This window comes from Lactuca virosa, chromosome 2 (assembly GCF_052849685.1).
Source record: "Lactuca virosa cultivar CGN04683 chromosome 2, Lactuca_virosa_CGN04683_v6, whole genome shotgun sequence".
Taxonomy (NCBI): Eukaryota; Viridiplantae; Streptophyta; class Magnoliopsida; order Asterales; family Asteraceae; genus Lactuca; species Lactuca virosa.
In genome coordinates, this window is record NC_136427.1 from 155,372,078 (window position 1) to 155,389,058 (window position 16,981).

At 39.0% G+C, this 16,981-nt stretch overlaps 1 protein-coding gene across 1 annotated transcript; it reads left to right on the forward strand.

Annotated features, from left to right (window-relative positions):
• Positions 1–13,384: 13,384 nt before the first annotated feature.
• Positions 13,385–16,755, forward strand: LOC145159642 (protein neprosin-like). Its single transcript, XM_079078663.1, has 7 exons — positions 13,385–13,893; positions 14,117–14,203; positions 14,291–14,560; positions 14,826–14,990; positions 15,090–15,143; positions 15,234–15,380; positions 16,139–16,755. Exons 1-7 carry the CDS (start codon positions 13,702–13,704, stop codon positions 16,514–16,516), a joined length of 1,293 nt encoding a protein of 430 aa, XP_078934789.1. The 5' UTR covers positions 13,385–13,701; the 3' UTR covers positions 16,517–16,755.
• The last annotated feature ends 226 nt before the right edge of the window (positions 16,756–16,981 follow it).

Below are 16,981 nucleotides of genomic sequence, written 5' to 3' on the forward strand. Positions count from 1 at the left end.
GGCGATGTGCCCGTAGTACGAGAGTTCGCGGATGTATTCCCCGAGGAGCTGCCTGGGATACCTCCGGAGCGACAGGTGGAGTTCAGGATCGACCTAGTCCCTGGTGCGGCTCCGATAGCCAAGGCACCGTATCGGTTGGCTCCTCCTGAGATGCTGGAGTTGTCTACACAGCTTCAGGAGCTGTTAGACAGAGGTTTCATTCGACCGAGCAGTTCACCCTGGGGAGCCCTGATTCTGTTTGTGAAGAAGAAGGACGGGTCGCATCGGATGTGTATCGATTATAGGGAGCTGAATAAGGTAACGGTGAAGAACCGCTACCCACTCCCGAGGATTGACGACCTCTTTGACCAGCTTCAGGGAGCATCTTGGTTCTCCAAGATAGATTTGCGTTCAGGGTATCACCAGGTGAGGGTCAGAGAGGAGGATGTGCAGAAGACGGCATTTCGGACACGTTATGGCCACTATGAGTTCGTGGTGATGCCTTTCGGGCTCACCAATGCTCCTGCCGCGTTCATGGACCTCATGAACCGCGTGTGTAGACCGATGTTAGACCGGTCGGTGATAGTATTTATTGATGATATCTTGGTTTACTCCAAGACGCGAGAGCAGCATGAGGAGCATTTGCGAGAGGTTCTAGAGACCTTGAGGAGGGACAACTTGTATGCCAAGTTCTCCAAGTGTGAGTTCTGGTTGCGCGAGGTGCAGTTTCTTGGGCACCTTGTCAACCAGAACGGGATTTCGGTGGATCCGGCCAAGGTGGAGGCCGTGATGAGATGGGAGGTTCCAAAATCTCCATCTGAGATTCGGAGTTTCCTGGGATTGGCTGGCTACTATCGGAGATTCATCCAGGATTTCTCCAAGATAGCATTACCCCTGACCAGGTTAACGAGGAAGGTCGTGGTCTTTCGTTGGGGGCCTGAGCAGCAGGCAGTATTCGAGACACTGAGACAGAGATTGTGCGAGGCGCCAATCTTAGCCTTGCCAGAGGGCATGGAGGATTTTGTTGTATACTGCGATGCGTCCACCTCAGGTTTGGGCGCAGTATTGATGCAGAGAGGGCATGTCATCGCCTACGCATCGAGGCAGCTGAAGCCTCACGAGGAGAACTACCCGACGCATGATTTGGAGTTGGGGGCCGTTGTGTTCGCCCTCAAGATTTGCCGCCATTACCTCTATGGGGTTCGCTGTACGATTTACACGGACCATAAGAGTTTGAGGTACCTCATGGACCAGCCAAATCTGAATATGAGGCAGCGTCGGTGGCTTGATGTGGCAAAGGATTACGATTGTGAGATCCTCTACCACCCAGGGAAGGCCAATGTCGTGGCCAATGCGCTTAGCCGCAAGGCAGCACCGATCAGGGATATCTGTTTGAGGATGACGGTGGTGACTCCGCTTCTCGAGCGGATCCGGGAGGCTCAGCAGGAGGCTATGAAGGAGGAACATCGGAAGAGTGAGCGGATTGTGGGACAGGTTTCCTCCTTCGACCATGACAGTAGGGGATTATTGACATTACACCGCAGGGTGTGGGTTCCATACCTCGGAGGCGTGCGCCAGGTTCTGATAGAGGAGGCGCACAAATCCCGATTCTCCATTCATCCAGGGGCAACGAAGATGTATAGGGATCTTCGTCTGGACTATTGGTGGCCCTGCATGAAGCGGGATGTAGCATGGTACGTTGAGCGGTGCCTGACCTGCAGGAAGGTCAAGGCCGAACACCAGAGACCGCACGGCAAGATGCAGCCGTTGGATATCCCGCTGTGGAAATGGGAAGACATCACGATGGATTTCATCACCAAGCTTCCCAGGACCGCGCGGGGAGTGGATTCGATATGGGTCATCGTCGATCGGTTGACCAAGAGCGCCCACTTTATCCCGATTCAGGAGAGCATCTCGGCCGAGAAATTGGCCGATATCTACATCAGAGAGGTAGTGGCACGGCATGGGGTGCTAGTTTCAGTGATTTCGGATAGGGATGTGCGGTTCACTTCCAGGTTCTGGAAGAAGTTTCATGACGAGCTGGGTACTCGTCTGCATTTTAGTACATCCTTCCACCCGTAGACGGATGGCCAGAGCGAGCGGACCATCCAGACTCTGGAGGACATGCTGCGGGCGTGTGTTTTAGACTTCGGTGGTAGCTGGGATACCTATCTTCCTTTAGCCGAGTTTTCATACAATAACAGCTATCACGCGAGTATTGACTGTCCTCCCTTCGAGATGTTGTACGGGAGGAAGTGCAGGACCCCGATATGTTGGGGCGAGGTTGGACAGAGAGTCATGGGGAGCACCGAAGTAGTGCTCAAGACGATAGAGAAGATTCAGCAGGTCCGGAGCAGGCTTCAGACTGCTCAGAGTCGGCAGAAGAGTTATGCCGATAGGCGCCGATCAGACTTGGAGTTCCAGGTTGGGGATATGGTTCTCCTGAAAGTGTCGCCTTGGAAGGGCGTCATCCGATTCAGGAAGCGGGGCAAGTTGGGTCCCAGGTATATTGGACCGTTTAGGGTTGCAGCCCGAGTGGGCAAGGTGGCATACCGGTTGGATCTGCCAGCCGAACTCAGTCAGATCCACAACACTTTCCACGTCTCCCAGCTGCGGAAGTGCCTGGTGGACGACTCAGTGGTGGTACCTTTGGAGGACATCCAGGTTGATGACAGCCTGAATTATATCGAGCGGCCTGTGGCTATCCTAGACCGGAAGTCGAAGGAACTGAGGAACAAGAGGGTGGAGCTGGTGAAGGTGCAATGGCAGCACCGGAAGGGCTCGGAATGGACTTGGGAGCCCGCGGATGAGATGGTGGAGCATTATCCGGAGCTGTTCCGGGAGGGAGCGGCAGACTTCGAGGACGAAGTCTAAAATAAGTGGGGGAGATTTGTAACACCGGATTCCTGGTACGATTTTATTTAAGTATTTTCTTAAATTTTTGCCATGAACTCGGCGAGTCTGCGTCCCGACTCGTCGAGTAGCAGCGAGGTGGACACGGGATTTAAGCTGGGAACTCGGCGAGTCGACATATGGACTCGGCGAGTCCACCTGTCTGGATGAAACTCTATTTTCAGACATTGCACCCTATTTTACCCATTCTAAAACACCCATTTCGTCCCATTTTCCTCCCAGAGAGCAGTAGAGAACAACCCTAGCTCCTTTAGTGTTCTTGCGTGATTTTGATCTTCCAAAGAAGGTTTTGGAGCTTAGAAGAAGAAGGAGGAAGTTGGAGTGTTTCAGAAGTGAAGGTAGATCCGAAATCTACTCTGGGGAAGGCATCAAATCAGGTAATAAAACCCTCACTTTGCTCATTAGCTCTTAGGTTCCTTTTTGTCCCCAATGGTTGATCTTCAAGCCTTAAAACCCCCAGATTTCGTGTGTATATGTGATAACCAGACCCTAGGAACTGAGACCCATGAGTTGGATCAGTTGCATGTCTCAGATTTGGCCAGATTGGGTGAAGAGTCGAAGGGAACTCGGCGAGTGCCAAAGTGCACTCGGCGGGTTCCATGAAGATGGCCTTAGACTCGACGAGTTGGATGAACAACTCGGCGAGTCCTATGAAGATTGCCTGGTACTCGGCGAGTCGTTCTTCAAACTCGGCGAGTCCCTTGAATATAGCCTTGAACTCGGCGAGTGTTCTTCAAACTCGGCGAGTCATATGAACTGTCACTAGGATAAGAAGGGTTTAAGTGTAGGAGGTCAAACCCTTCGTAGTCGCACGTGGAATTAGCAATTTAACGGGTAGCTATAGTCCTAGAATCTCCAAATCTCCAAGGTTGATGTTCTGATGGAAGATTGGAGCGAATTGTGAGATCTGTTCGTCGGACTCGGCGAGTCCCCCCTTGGACTCGGCGAGTCCAGTCGCGGGTTTGTTAGTTGTCCCCGTTTAGCGAGTCAGGCTGACTCAGTAAGTGGGAACAGGGACCCGATGAGTCAGAGTCGGGCTAGACGTAGAAGGACTCGGCGAGTCGCTATATGGACTCGGCGAGTCCAGTCAATCAGAGAGTTGACTTTGACCAAGAAGTTGACTTTGACCAGTCATTTGACCTAAGGGGTATTTTTGAGTACCTAATCCATGATTACAGATTTATAGCCGGAGGGTTACCGGTGCGGCAGCCAGGCGTAGGTTGAGCGGGTTTTCAGCAGCTACCCTCGATGTGAGTTACCTTCCAGTAAAAGTGGGTCTAAGGCCACAATGTCGGCCCACTAGTAGGAGTCGTATGATAGATGATTGTCTGTGTGATAATCACCTAGGTTTGTTACTACCTGATATGCTTTATGTGCTAGCAGATTATGATGTATGGGTTATGTGATATGTTATTATGTGGTAGTAGTAGTAGGGGGTGAAACAGTCCCCGATCCGGTCGACAGGACCGAAGGGGTAGGCCAGCACCCAGATATGCTAGGCAGTATCCGGTCGACAGGACCGAAGGGGAAGGTCGGGCACCCAGAAATGCCCGACAGACATGTATGTTATGTGATTTTATGGTATGAGGTTCGTTGGGGGAACTCACTAAGCTTCGTGCTTACGTTTTATAGTTTTGTTTTCAGGTACCTCTTCAGCTAGGGGAAAGGAGCCGGCGCGGTAGCGGCATATCACACACACTCTTGTTTCCGCACTATGGATTTTCTGGGATGTACTCTGAATATTTTACTATGATGTTACCGATTTTCATACATGAATTAATATTATGAATGTTTTGTAACGATGTTTTTATGTATTAACCTAATTTAAAAATGAAATTTTAGCTGGTATTTTTGGGATGTTACACATACACTAAGCAACTACAATAATGATGTCAATTTCATATAAGGAAAACCCTAGGCTACCAGGCATCATATAATCAAGCAATTCTATCATGCAATTCTTGAAGATCCCTAGCCTAGTACTAGCATGTTGTTCTAACATATCACATAAATCAAATAATCCGTAAGGTATTTTGGGGTCTATTTGCGAGCTCCGACTGATCGTACACTTGCATCCTCCTTTATTATTTTGCAAACATTTTAAGAAAATCGTTTTAAAACCTTGTCCTCAGTTTGAGACTGGAGACACGCGAGTGTTTCCTCCAATTCACTCAAACCAAGGCTCTGATACCAACTTGTAACAACCATAAAAAAATCACGCCAAATTTAAACTTTAAAAACATTTTCCAAAACCAATTGATTGTTACAAAACGTGTTTTCAAAATATCCAGTGTCAGAGTATCCCAGAACCAAATCATAAAAATCATAGGAGGTGTACGATCACGCCTTCGCCTTCCCACGATCGTTAGAGGTACCTGAAACAAAATCAACAATTGTAAGCCTGAATCATAGTGAGTTCCCCCAAAATACCAACGTCATATAGATATAACCATATCATATAACAAACACATCATACATAATGAGCCATCAGCCTGACTGAACCACCTCGCAGGCCATCAGTCTATCTGGACCGCTCTCCGACCCATCGGCACGTCTGGACCGCCTCTCAGTGCCTTCAAGCTATCCAGACTGCTCTTCGGGCCTTCGGTCTGACTAGTATGCCCTAAACGCGTCTGCAGTCTATCCGGTCCGCCCTGGGTGTCTTGCCCTACAGCACAAAGCAGGACCTGCCTCAACCTAATCCCAAAACCAAAAAACATGTGCACATAAATATCATACACTAGCATGCAATAACAGATAGTCATACAGATCTAACAGATCACTAACATGGCAACCATCCTATAACCAGGATACCGATCTAACCGATCAATAACATAGCAATCATCTTATAACCAGGATACCGATCTAACCGATCTCTAACGTGGCAACCATCCTATAACCAGGATATCAATCTAACAGATTACTAGCATAGCAACCATCCTAAAACCAGGATGCAATCTAACAGATTAATAACATAGCAACCATCCTAAAACCATGATGCAAATCATAAAGGTCTGGCCTTGGTGCCGTAGACCCTGTTGATATAGTGAGGAGAACTCACCTCACGAGTAGCTCGAATCGATAAAGTCAACTCCACCAAATGCAGCTCCAAATCCAACACCTACATCCACCGATGACTTACTTCCATAAATTCCCAAATTCCCAAAATACCCCCCAGAGGTCAAACTGGTCAACCCTTGGTCCAAGTCAAAGTCAACGGTCAAAGTCAACAGTCCATGTTGACCCAACTCGTCGAGTGTAACTAGCAACTTGTCGAGTTCCTTGAGAACTTAGAAAGTCACAAAACCCTCGCTAACTCGCCGAGTTTCTGACCAACTCGTCGAGTCCATGCGTGTCCAGAAATCGGGGAAAACCCTAACTGACTCGTCGAGTCCTCTTACTGACTCGCCGAGTCCATGCAGAAACAAAACAATGGGATAACCCTCCCCAACTCGTCGAGTCGTCTTATCCAACTCGTCGAGTTCATATAGTCAATTTCTTATCCAGATGATTTTGAGGCACTCCAAAGCTCCAATTGATAGATCTAGCCTCCTATGGCCTAGTTATCACGTAAAGTTGCAAACTTTACGTGCATGCAAGGTCTTAAGAGCCAAAACTAGGCTAAAGAAGAAGCTTAAGGTAAAGAGAAGGCCATCGCTTGACAAAGACTGAGACTTTATGACAATAAGGGGCTAAAGGAGTCCATATCTGAAGTTGCAATCTCAGATCTTGCCCCAAATCCGGAAATACCACAACAATTCACTAAAAAGGGTTCTAAACCTATAAATGAAGAGATCTAGCTAATGGAGAGCCAAGGTAACGACTTGTTACCTTTAGTGTGATGCTAAAATGGAGTAGGTTTCAGATCTACAACTTCTCCTTGTTCCAAGCTTCTTGAACTTCAAGCTCTTCTCACCAAGATCCACCTTCCAAGCTTAAAACACACAAATATGGAGAGTAAACACGATTTAGGGTTTCTGAGCTCAAGGGGTTGTAAGGGAGGCTAATGACCCTTTAAATAGGGTGCAAAACCCTGGAAATTAGGGTTTCATCCTCCAGCTCCAACTCGTCGAGTTGTATCCTCCAACTCGTCGAGTTGGTCACTTAAGACACGCAGCCAAAATTCATTCCTACTCGACGAGTCAGGGCATCCAACTCGTCGAGTAGACCTTTCAAAATGAATATAAAGCTGAAAAGTTTATACCTGAGAGTCGGGGTGTTACAAACGTACTCATCAGGGACCAAAAATACATATTAATCTTTTAATAGTTATGCCAATGACTTCCAAACTCAGATATGACCCTAATGAGATGTCTTAACACGTAAAGTTGGTAACTTTACTCCTTTGCATGGCATAATGGGACCAAAATCCTTAATAATATCCATAATAACCATCCATCGTCCAAAATAACTCACCAAGATGACATTTTTATGAACAAGGGACCTCCCAAAGGCCAAGAACCATCATTTTAAGCTCTTGGAGTAGCTCATAATCACAAGAATGACTCTAAGGACCAAAATGAACCCAAAATACACCTTAAATTAGATCTAACACCTAGAGTCATCAAGATAGAAACTTTATACCTCAAAAGGGTAGATCAAGATGCAACAATCCTGGATCCAAAAGCTTCAAGCAATCCCACACTTCTCCAAGAAGTTCCTTCTTCTTTTATGAACACCAAAAACCGTGAAATACCACCAAAAGCTCAAAAACCACTCAAATAGGGGCTAAGGTTTCGATTCTAGGGTTTAGAGGGATGGAGTCTGAAGATAATAGGGTTTGGTGGTGAATTAAGGAGCTTAAATAGGGTTCAAGACCCTAAATTAGGGTTTGGGTCTGACTGGAGTACGCCCAGCGTACTCCATAAGATATGCGCGATCATATGGCTTAGTACGCCCAATGTACACCATCGTACGCCCTGCGTACTGGCCTTAGCACTAGTACGTCATGCATACACATATGTACGTCCCGCGTACTCGCTTAAACCCTAAAACCATGAATATTCCGAAGGCCATAACTTCTTTGTTATAAGTCCGTTTCCGACGATCCTTATATCCACGAAGAGGTAACGAGAAGCTCTACACTTCTATCAACTCATACTTGCCTTAAAACGTCATGTTCACAAATCAAATTTCCATAAAAGCTCGAACTGACACTTTACCGAAATACCCCTTGGCTCCAAAGCTCAAACCGAATTCTCGGATCATCCAAATTACATTACCCACCCCCAAATGGGTCTAAATCTCTTTTCCTCAAACGCCCTAAGCCTGACGATACTCGGTCTTCGGGTCACCACCCCGCATTAAGAAATGATTCGGAACAAGGCGTTACATGCCTTGTGTTTGATTTCAACCACTAAATGAAAAGGTGACGGTGGCCGGTGAAATGACGATGACTCCATGATTTCCGATAAGAGCTTGCAAAAAAGGTTCAGGTAAGGGTTTAGGTTTCAGAAATGGTTTATGAGTTGGTGTGGGAGGTGAGGCTGCTCCAGCCACTATTGCTGGTGGTTTCGAGCGACGACCTGGTGGCAGAGTCAATGATTTTCTAAGATCCTTTCCTGGTTCGCTCTCTCCTTTCTTCTACTCTTCTCTTAAACACAGGGAGGCCAGGGAGATGACGATAAATGAAGAGGTAGAGGAGGTGGTTGCTGAAGGACGAAGATGGCAATAAGTAGAACTGGAGATCAGGAAATGATATCGGGAAACTAAATAGATCCAGAGAGAGTGAAGAAGCAACTCGATGATTACGAAAAAATTAGGGCGGTTCCGGTGGAGGTCCGTTGATGGTGACAGTGGTTCAGATTACCTCGAGAGATATGTAGAGAGAGAAATATGAGATAGATATGTAAAGAGAGAAAGATGAGAGGGGTATGTAGAGAGAGAAAGATAAGAGAGATATATACCGAGAAAAAGTATAAAAAATGTTCTCAATTGTTATCAATATAAGAAATGTTCTCATTGAACACACACACACATGCGTGCACACACACACGTACACACACACACACACACATATATATATATATATATATATATATATATATATATATATATATATATATATATATATATATATATATATATATATATATATATGTGTGTGTGTGTGTGTGTGTGTGTGTATATATATATATATATATATATATATATATATATCGATTCTATTAGTACCTAGCGGGTAGCGGTTCCAAAAAAATGAGAACCGGAACCGAAACCGCTTATGGCGGTTCCAAAATTTCAGGAACCAGAACCGGCAGTTTCGAGTCAGTTCTGATTTCCGAAGCAAGAACCTTGTTTCGATGGTCACCCTTATTGACAAATATAACATAACAACAAGGTTTAAGGATGTCAACGGGTCCAAACGGGACAGATTACATCCCTCGTCCCCACTCCCCACCCATGAAATTCCCCGTTCAACCGCTCCCGCTCCCGTCCCTGCCCCCGAAATCTCCAGCCTTCCCACCCCTGCCTTCACCACCAAATTCATAGATTACCCCCAGGCCCGCCCCCGTTTCCCCACACACGATTGATTATGAGCGAAAAGAGTTGTTTTTTTTTTGGCCTAAAGAAACAATTTTGTGCGGTAAAAAGATAGTTATTTATAGTAGAATTTTACATGTTAAAAATGATATGGAGTCTCAAAAACATTATAAAACAACTTAAAAACATGATTTTTGGCAGCTCAAAATCATGCTATTATTTATTATATTTGAATAATATATATATATATATATATATATATATATATATATATATATATATATATATATATATATACACACACAAAAAAGTTCAATAGAGATTCATTGTTAATCAAAGAACCGATCAAATGCGTCGAAATTTAAAACAATCAACGACAAAATGAAGAGTTGTAGACTTTTATAACGGACGTGAATGCACCAGATTATACAAAAACTCACATCTTTTTTTTTTAGTTTAATTTTTTTAGACCATGTTTTTTTATCTAAAAAACGAATATATCATTTTTCATGATTTTTCGTCTTTTTTTCCATAGAGATCCATATTGATATATAAAAAAATAAACTTTTTTTCCCAAAAAAACTCATTTCATTATATTTGTTTTTTGAAAAAGTTAAGGTCTATTTTTTATCGAAAAGAAAAATTAATAAAAATATCAAAATTCATATTTTTTGTACTCTTTAAACGTAGATTGATATTGATATAATTTTTTTTAAATTTCAGTTTAAATTCACATTGTGAATCTATGTGAATATACTGAAAACTGAATTATATTCAGGTCAGAGTCACAATATGAATAATAGTAAGTTAGATTCACATTGTGAATTCTAAAAACTGAATTATATAACTTCAGATTCATAATGTGAATATATCAATTTGCTCACCCCTAAATATGGATGTATATGGAAATAGTACGAAAAATCGTAAACAATGATATATTTGGTTTTTTTCGATAAAAAACTGGCCTAAAATATTTAAACGAAAAAAAGATGAGAGTTTTTTGGTATAACCCAATGTATGCGCGTCCAATATACAAATCTACATCCATTATCTTTGTCGAATGATTATGATTTTCCGACGCACATGATTGGTTTCTTAGTTCCTTGTTAATAATGGTTATATATATATATATATATATATATATATATATATATATATATATATATATATATATAATATTAACATCCCCATGAGGGTTTTGGGATGGGACTAGTCACCCCGGCGCCGTCCTCGATTTTTTTTAAACAAATACTCCTTACGGTTTTAACATCCATGATAAAACTATATATATATATATATATATATATATATATATATATATATATATATATATATATATAGAGAGAGAGAGAGAGAGAGAGAGAGAGCTAGGTTCAAATGTGGATTGACATCTATTGTGTGGACGTGTGGACAGTGCTATTCTGTGAAAATGACAAAGAAAATATGTTGTTTGATAATGTGAATACATTCAATCTTACATAACTATTGTCATTATCACGCATTCTCACCAATTAAATCGTTTATAAGGTTATTATAGATTTTTTTAATATTCTCATTATGTCAGAATGTTGTGAGGATGTTTATTGATTCGTATTCTGTAAGAATGAAAATGAGTGAAAATCGATGCGTGAGAACAAAAATGAATAAGAATTAGTGAGAATGCATGGAAATGACAATAGTTGTGTGAGGTTGAACGTATTCACATTAGTAAACAACTTATTCTTTTAGTAATTCTCATAGATTAGCATTGTCCATACATCCGCACAATAGTTGTCTATCCACCTTATAACCTAGCTATATATATATATATATATATATATATATATATATATATATATATATATGATGCTTAGAAAAAAGCTCATAAATTTAAAGATTTATGTCAAATAGACAAAATTATAAAAATATTACATCAACAGTAATAAAAAGTTAACAAAAGTTCAATAATTTTATCTCCGATAATAAACGCAATAAGAAAAATACATCTTAAGAAAAACTATCATAACTTGTCATTGACTTATCACCATACCTAACAACATTGTCATAAGTTTTTGGGAAATTGACTTATTAAAGTAATTAACTTTTCGGTTTGTTCATATCTAGGTAACTATTTTTTTTATATACATCTAGATAACAAGCTTTTTGGAAGTGCTCATATATGACAATTATGACAGCTGTAGCAGGTTACATCCAGTCATAATGGTTATATGTGAACAATCCAAAAAGTTCATTACGTGGATGTGTACAAAAAAATAGTTCTCTAAATGTGAACAAACCGAAAAGTTAATTATCCTGATAAGTCAACTTCTTTTCTTTTTTTATTTTACCTTCTAATTTTTGTTTGATATAAAATGTAACCCAAATGATAAATCTTTTTAAAACCACATCATTTTGGTAAATATCTTTTTTAAAAAACACAACTTTTGTAAAAAATAAAAACTTTAGATTTGACATGGAAAAAAACACATTGTCATTTTATAGAATTTTATTGTTTAAGATATTCAATATAAAATTTTTAATTACTAAAGAGTAAAAAATATCAGAAATAGAGACTAATAATATAAAAAAACACACTGTTTGATGAGTTAAAGCTTAGAATGTTGTTAATGGAGTTTCAGGTTAGTTATGATTTTCAATTGACTTGGCTCTCTAATTTTTCTTTCTGGTATCATTTTTCTTTTCTTACAAGGATTGTGATGCATTGGGTTGTAGTTGTGGAAAATTCGATGAAGAGACAGTGAGTTGTGGTGTTGGTTCGCCGAAGTTGAAAGACCAAAAAAAGAAGTGATGGTGAAGACGTCGACCACTAAAGATGGAAAAGAAATAGAAGTTGAAGAGTGAGGGAATACAGATATGTGGGGTCTATTAATTAAAAAATATGTGGGGTCTATTAACTATTTTAAATATATAAAAAATATGGTTTCAAGTTTAGAGTGATGGAATACAGATATGTGGGGTCTATTAACTATTTTAAATATATAAAAAATAAATACATAAATAAGAAAATTAATTAAAAAATAAATTAATAAGGGCACAATAGTCTTTTTAGGTAAGACAAGACCAAGCGCGCCACAAAAATAAACAGTAGAGACCATCCGAGTTAAAAAAAAAAGTTAGAACCAAACACCCAAATTACTCCAAACCATAGGGACCATTCATGTAATTTACTCTTACATTTTGGGTAACTTTTTTTTTTATACATCTAGGTAGGGAACTTGTTGAAAGTGTTCACATACGATCATTATGGCCGGATGTAAAATGCTAAAGTCGGTCATAATAGTCATATAAAGACGTTTGTAAAAAGTTCGTTATTTAGATGTGTACAAAAAAAAGTTAACTAGATGTAAACAAAACGAAAAATTGATTACCTTAATAAGTCAATTCCCCTAAGTTTTTTCAAGACGTGTGAACTGTTGCTTGCCACCGATAAAAATCAAGTTATTTTATATTAAAAAGTAATTTTTTGAATGTCATTAAAAATGTCAAATAGTCAACTTTGTCAATGTAATTAATATTTTGTTTATGAGATTGAACTTTTCCCTTATTTACAAATTTTCTATAACATTTTTTTTATCTAATCAATCTAATGATAATGAATGGAAACTTAAGATCGAATAACACGTTTGCCATTTCAAATCATATACCATAATAAAGAATCTCAAACCAATACATCACTTAATATAAAACCAAACTCCATTAAATTGCTCAATTGATTTGTTTTTGTCGAACTATGCATAGCTTTATAACGAAAACTTAGTATCTCAATTTTTTCCTTTTATGAATAGTAGGTCCTAGACACAATAGAGTCTTTATTTGTTTTCTTTAATTAAAAACAGAAAAAATTACTTTAAACAATGGATAAAGAAATAGAAGAAAAAAGGGTAGCATGGTCAAAACTAAAAAGAAAAAAAGAGAGTTTGAAATGGGTGAGTGGCAAAATCGTAAATATCAGTGAAAACGACAAACAAAACCATTGGGTGGCCGTTCATGGGCTAAAATCATCCCCACCCATTTTCTCTATCGTACCCTCTTCACTGCTTCACACACAGACACACTTCTTTCTTTTTCAGCATTTCTCCTTCACCCCTCGTGTTTATAAATCCAAAATACACTGAAAATCAATCTAGAGAGAGAATCTTGAAAGAAAGAGAGAGAAAGAGATAGCCACACTTTGAGCTTATTAGGAGGTGCGTAGGATAAGCAGAGTGACTCTGTGTGTTGCTTAATCATGGTGGATGTAAGTATCAGCGGGAGCTTGTAGTTGGGAAGACAAAAAGCTTTTTCTCTCTCGCTTCTGGGTTTGGTTTCTTTTCACAGCTTTTGAAAATGGCAGTCGCGTATTTTAGCAGAAGCCGGAAGAGAATAGGGCTTAATAATGGAGTTTTCCTGTTCATCTTCATCGTTTTGAGTCTGACCTCGCTATCTTGCGCTGCTCGACAACCACCAGCTTCCAGGCAGAAGCTTCAAGTTCATAAACACCTGAAACGCCTCAACAAACGCCCAGTTAAAACCATTGAGGTTCGAATAACTTCAAATTATTCGTTTATTTTCTTTTAGTTTCTTCTTCAAGCGTTTAGAAACTGAAAATTTCAGTAATAAGGATTAATGAAGAACACCCCATGTGTTCAATGTTCATACATTTTGCTTCTTTCACTTTACAGAAAACCCTGATTTGTATCGATTTTATGACAATTATTGCTAATTAACAGTTGATTTGATTATTATTTGTATGATTTCTCAGAGTCCAGATGGCGATAAGATTGACTGTATACACATCTCTCATCAACCAGCTTTCGATCATCCATTCCTCAAAGACCACAAAATCCAGGTTCCTCTTTCACTCTAATGATGTCGATTTCATTACATCATTCACAAAACTTCTCATTATTAACTTCTCCTTTTCGATTTCGTTCAGATGAGGCCAAATTATCATCCAGAAGGGCTTTACGATTCCGAAAAGGTCAAAACAGAGTCGAAAGAAAGAGAAAACTCAATCCATCAACTATGGCATGTTAATGGCATGTGCCCTGAAGATACAATACCCATTCGAAGAACAAAAGAAGACGATGTTCTTCGAGCTAGCTCTGTGAAAAGATATGGGAAGAAGAAGCAATCAAGCATTCCTTTACCTCGGAGTATCCCCAAATCTGCAGATCCTGATCTTGTTAATGAAAGTGGACATCAGGTAATTAAGTGCGAAATTATTGAACTTAAAAAAATTAAAAAAAAAATACACAATTTTCAATCTTTCTGACAAGAATTAAAAAACCCATGTTCGTTTTGTACCAATTTTCAATGGGTATGTTTTCTTTTTCAATTTGAATGTAACATAACATAACCTTTTATGACTCAAGTTTAAATGCATTTTATTGACTTTTGAGTGTGTATCTTTTTGGATTTTAACTGATTTAAAATGTTGTTTTTTATTGTGTTCTTTATGACATGTGTAGCATGCGATAGCTTATGTTGAAGGAGACAAATTTTATGGAGCAAAAGCTACGATGAATGTTTGGGAACCAAAAATACAACAATCAAATGAATTTAGCTTATCGCAAATCTGGATTTTAGGTGGTTCTTTTGGTGAAGATCTCAATAGTATTGAAGCTGGATGGCAGGTATAAATAAATAAATAAATAAATAAATTAACAAACAAACAAATAAATACGTTACAATCTTGTTGAATATGATGTTAAAAATGTTCGATTAATTTTCAGGTGAGTCCGGATCTATATGGCGATAATAACACACGACTTTTCACTTATTGGACTGTAAGTAACGAATTTTTAAATCTAAATAAATATATTTTGATGAAATTAAATGGGAATTTATTTAACTTTTTGGAATATTTAATTTTGTAGAGTGATGCATATCAAGCGACTGGATGTTATAATCTACTATGTTCTGGATTTATTCAAATCAACAACAACATAGCAATGGGTGCAAGTATTTCCCCTGTTTCTGCGTATAGGAATTCACAATATGATATAAGTATCCTTGTCTGGAAGGTAAATTACAAAATTAACCCACTTACCTAAAAGCCCACTAATTAATTTTTAATTACTTTAAAGATAGCACTCACTCGATTTTACTTATTATTTAATTGGTGAAAATGGTCTTTATTCCTTATAAAGAAAAGGTGTCACTTTTTTTATATATTTTTTCATTTTCTTGAACTGAAAAAACAAAGGTCTTTCAGAAGAATATAATCTTTGGAACAAATGCTGTGAGCGAATCTTTGTGATTATCATCTAAATGACCCAAATTAGTGGTCCTATTTAACATTTTTTTTTTAAATCTCTCAATTGTGAAATTACTTTTTAGTCGCAACATATAAACAATGTCATGATGTAATTGCGAATATGATTTTTATTTATAAAATTTCTCTTTTAAGTTCTTTCTTGTGGTTAGGGACCATTTATAAAAACAATTTTGTAAGTTGTAAATTATTAAGTGGATGCTGAATTTATTAAATGTCACATCCATATCATATTTGATCATCTTCTTAGAAAATGGGTATTAAATTCATGGTTGATTTATAGAAAATTTTTGTAATTTCTAAATTATTAAAATTGGTAAATTATCTTCTTAATAAATGGTTTATCTTTTTAAAAAATGGTTACGACCATTTATAAAACAATTTTGTAATTTGTAAACTCTTAAATTGGTGGTCAATCTATTAAATGTCACATCATATTCTCACGTTAATCGAAATTGTTTAAATTAATTAATCTACTAAAATAATCGATTTATGATAAATATTCAGGATCAAAAAGAGGGAAATTGGTGGATGCAATTTGGGAATGGATACGTATTGGGATACTGGCCATCGTTCTTGTTTTCATATCTCGCCGACAGTGCTTCCATGATTGAATGGGGAGGAGAGGTGGTGAATTCAGAGCCTGACGGGCAGCACACATCGACTCAAATGGGCAGCGGGCAGTTCCCCGAAGAAGGATTCGGGAAAGCAAGCTATTTCAGGAACATTCAAGTTGTTGATAAAGAAAATAATCTAAAAGCTCCTAAAGATATCGGCACTTTCACAGAGCAATCCAACTGTTATGATGTTCAAACTGGAAGCAATAGTGATTGGGGTCACTACTTTTACTATGGAGGCCCTGGTAAAAACTCAAATTGCCCTTAACCCTAAAAAAAACCCTAAATCTGAAATCTACCTATGTTATATAATTTTCTTTTTTTTTTGTTTTTCTTTTTTCTTTTGGTTTTTTAGTTGGGTCAATTTGTAGGGTTTAGTTTGGTACATGTGATGACCTTTTTATGTGGTAGGTAGTTTTGGGTCTTTTTTGAAAAAAAAAATATTTTGTGGGTTGAATTTGAAAAGTTCTCTTAATTCAAAGTGAATGAAGGGATGTTATGTGGCAATGGTAAAGTCTCTGAAAAGTATGAGTCTTGCTATAGTTTCTTTTTGGATTTTTGCTATTCTTGGAGAAGTTTGTTAATGATAAAGTTGGTTGGGCTTTTGGGTTTAGTTGTATGAAAGTTAAGGGGTTGAACTTGTAAACTTTCGAAAAAATGGAGGGTATTTTTGTTTCATTCTATAAACTTCAGGGATGACTGTTGACAAAATATGTGTTGGATGTAAGCTGCA

Excerpts from the sequence above, each read along its gene's own strand:
- LOC145159642 (XM_079078663.1), top strand. The coding sequence starts at position 13,702 with ATGGCAGTCGCGTATTTTAGCAGAAGCCGGAAGAGAATAGGGCTTAAT. Across the intron at positions 14,561-14,825 it reads TTAATGAAAGTGGACATCAG|CATGCGATAGCTTATGTTGA; the intron begins GTAATTAAGTGC and ends TGACATGTGTAG. Across the intron at positions 14,991-15,089 it reads GTATTGAAGCTGGATGGCAG|GTGAGTCCGGATCTATATGG; the intron begins GTATAAATAAAT and ends ATTAATTTTCAG.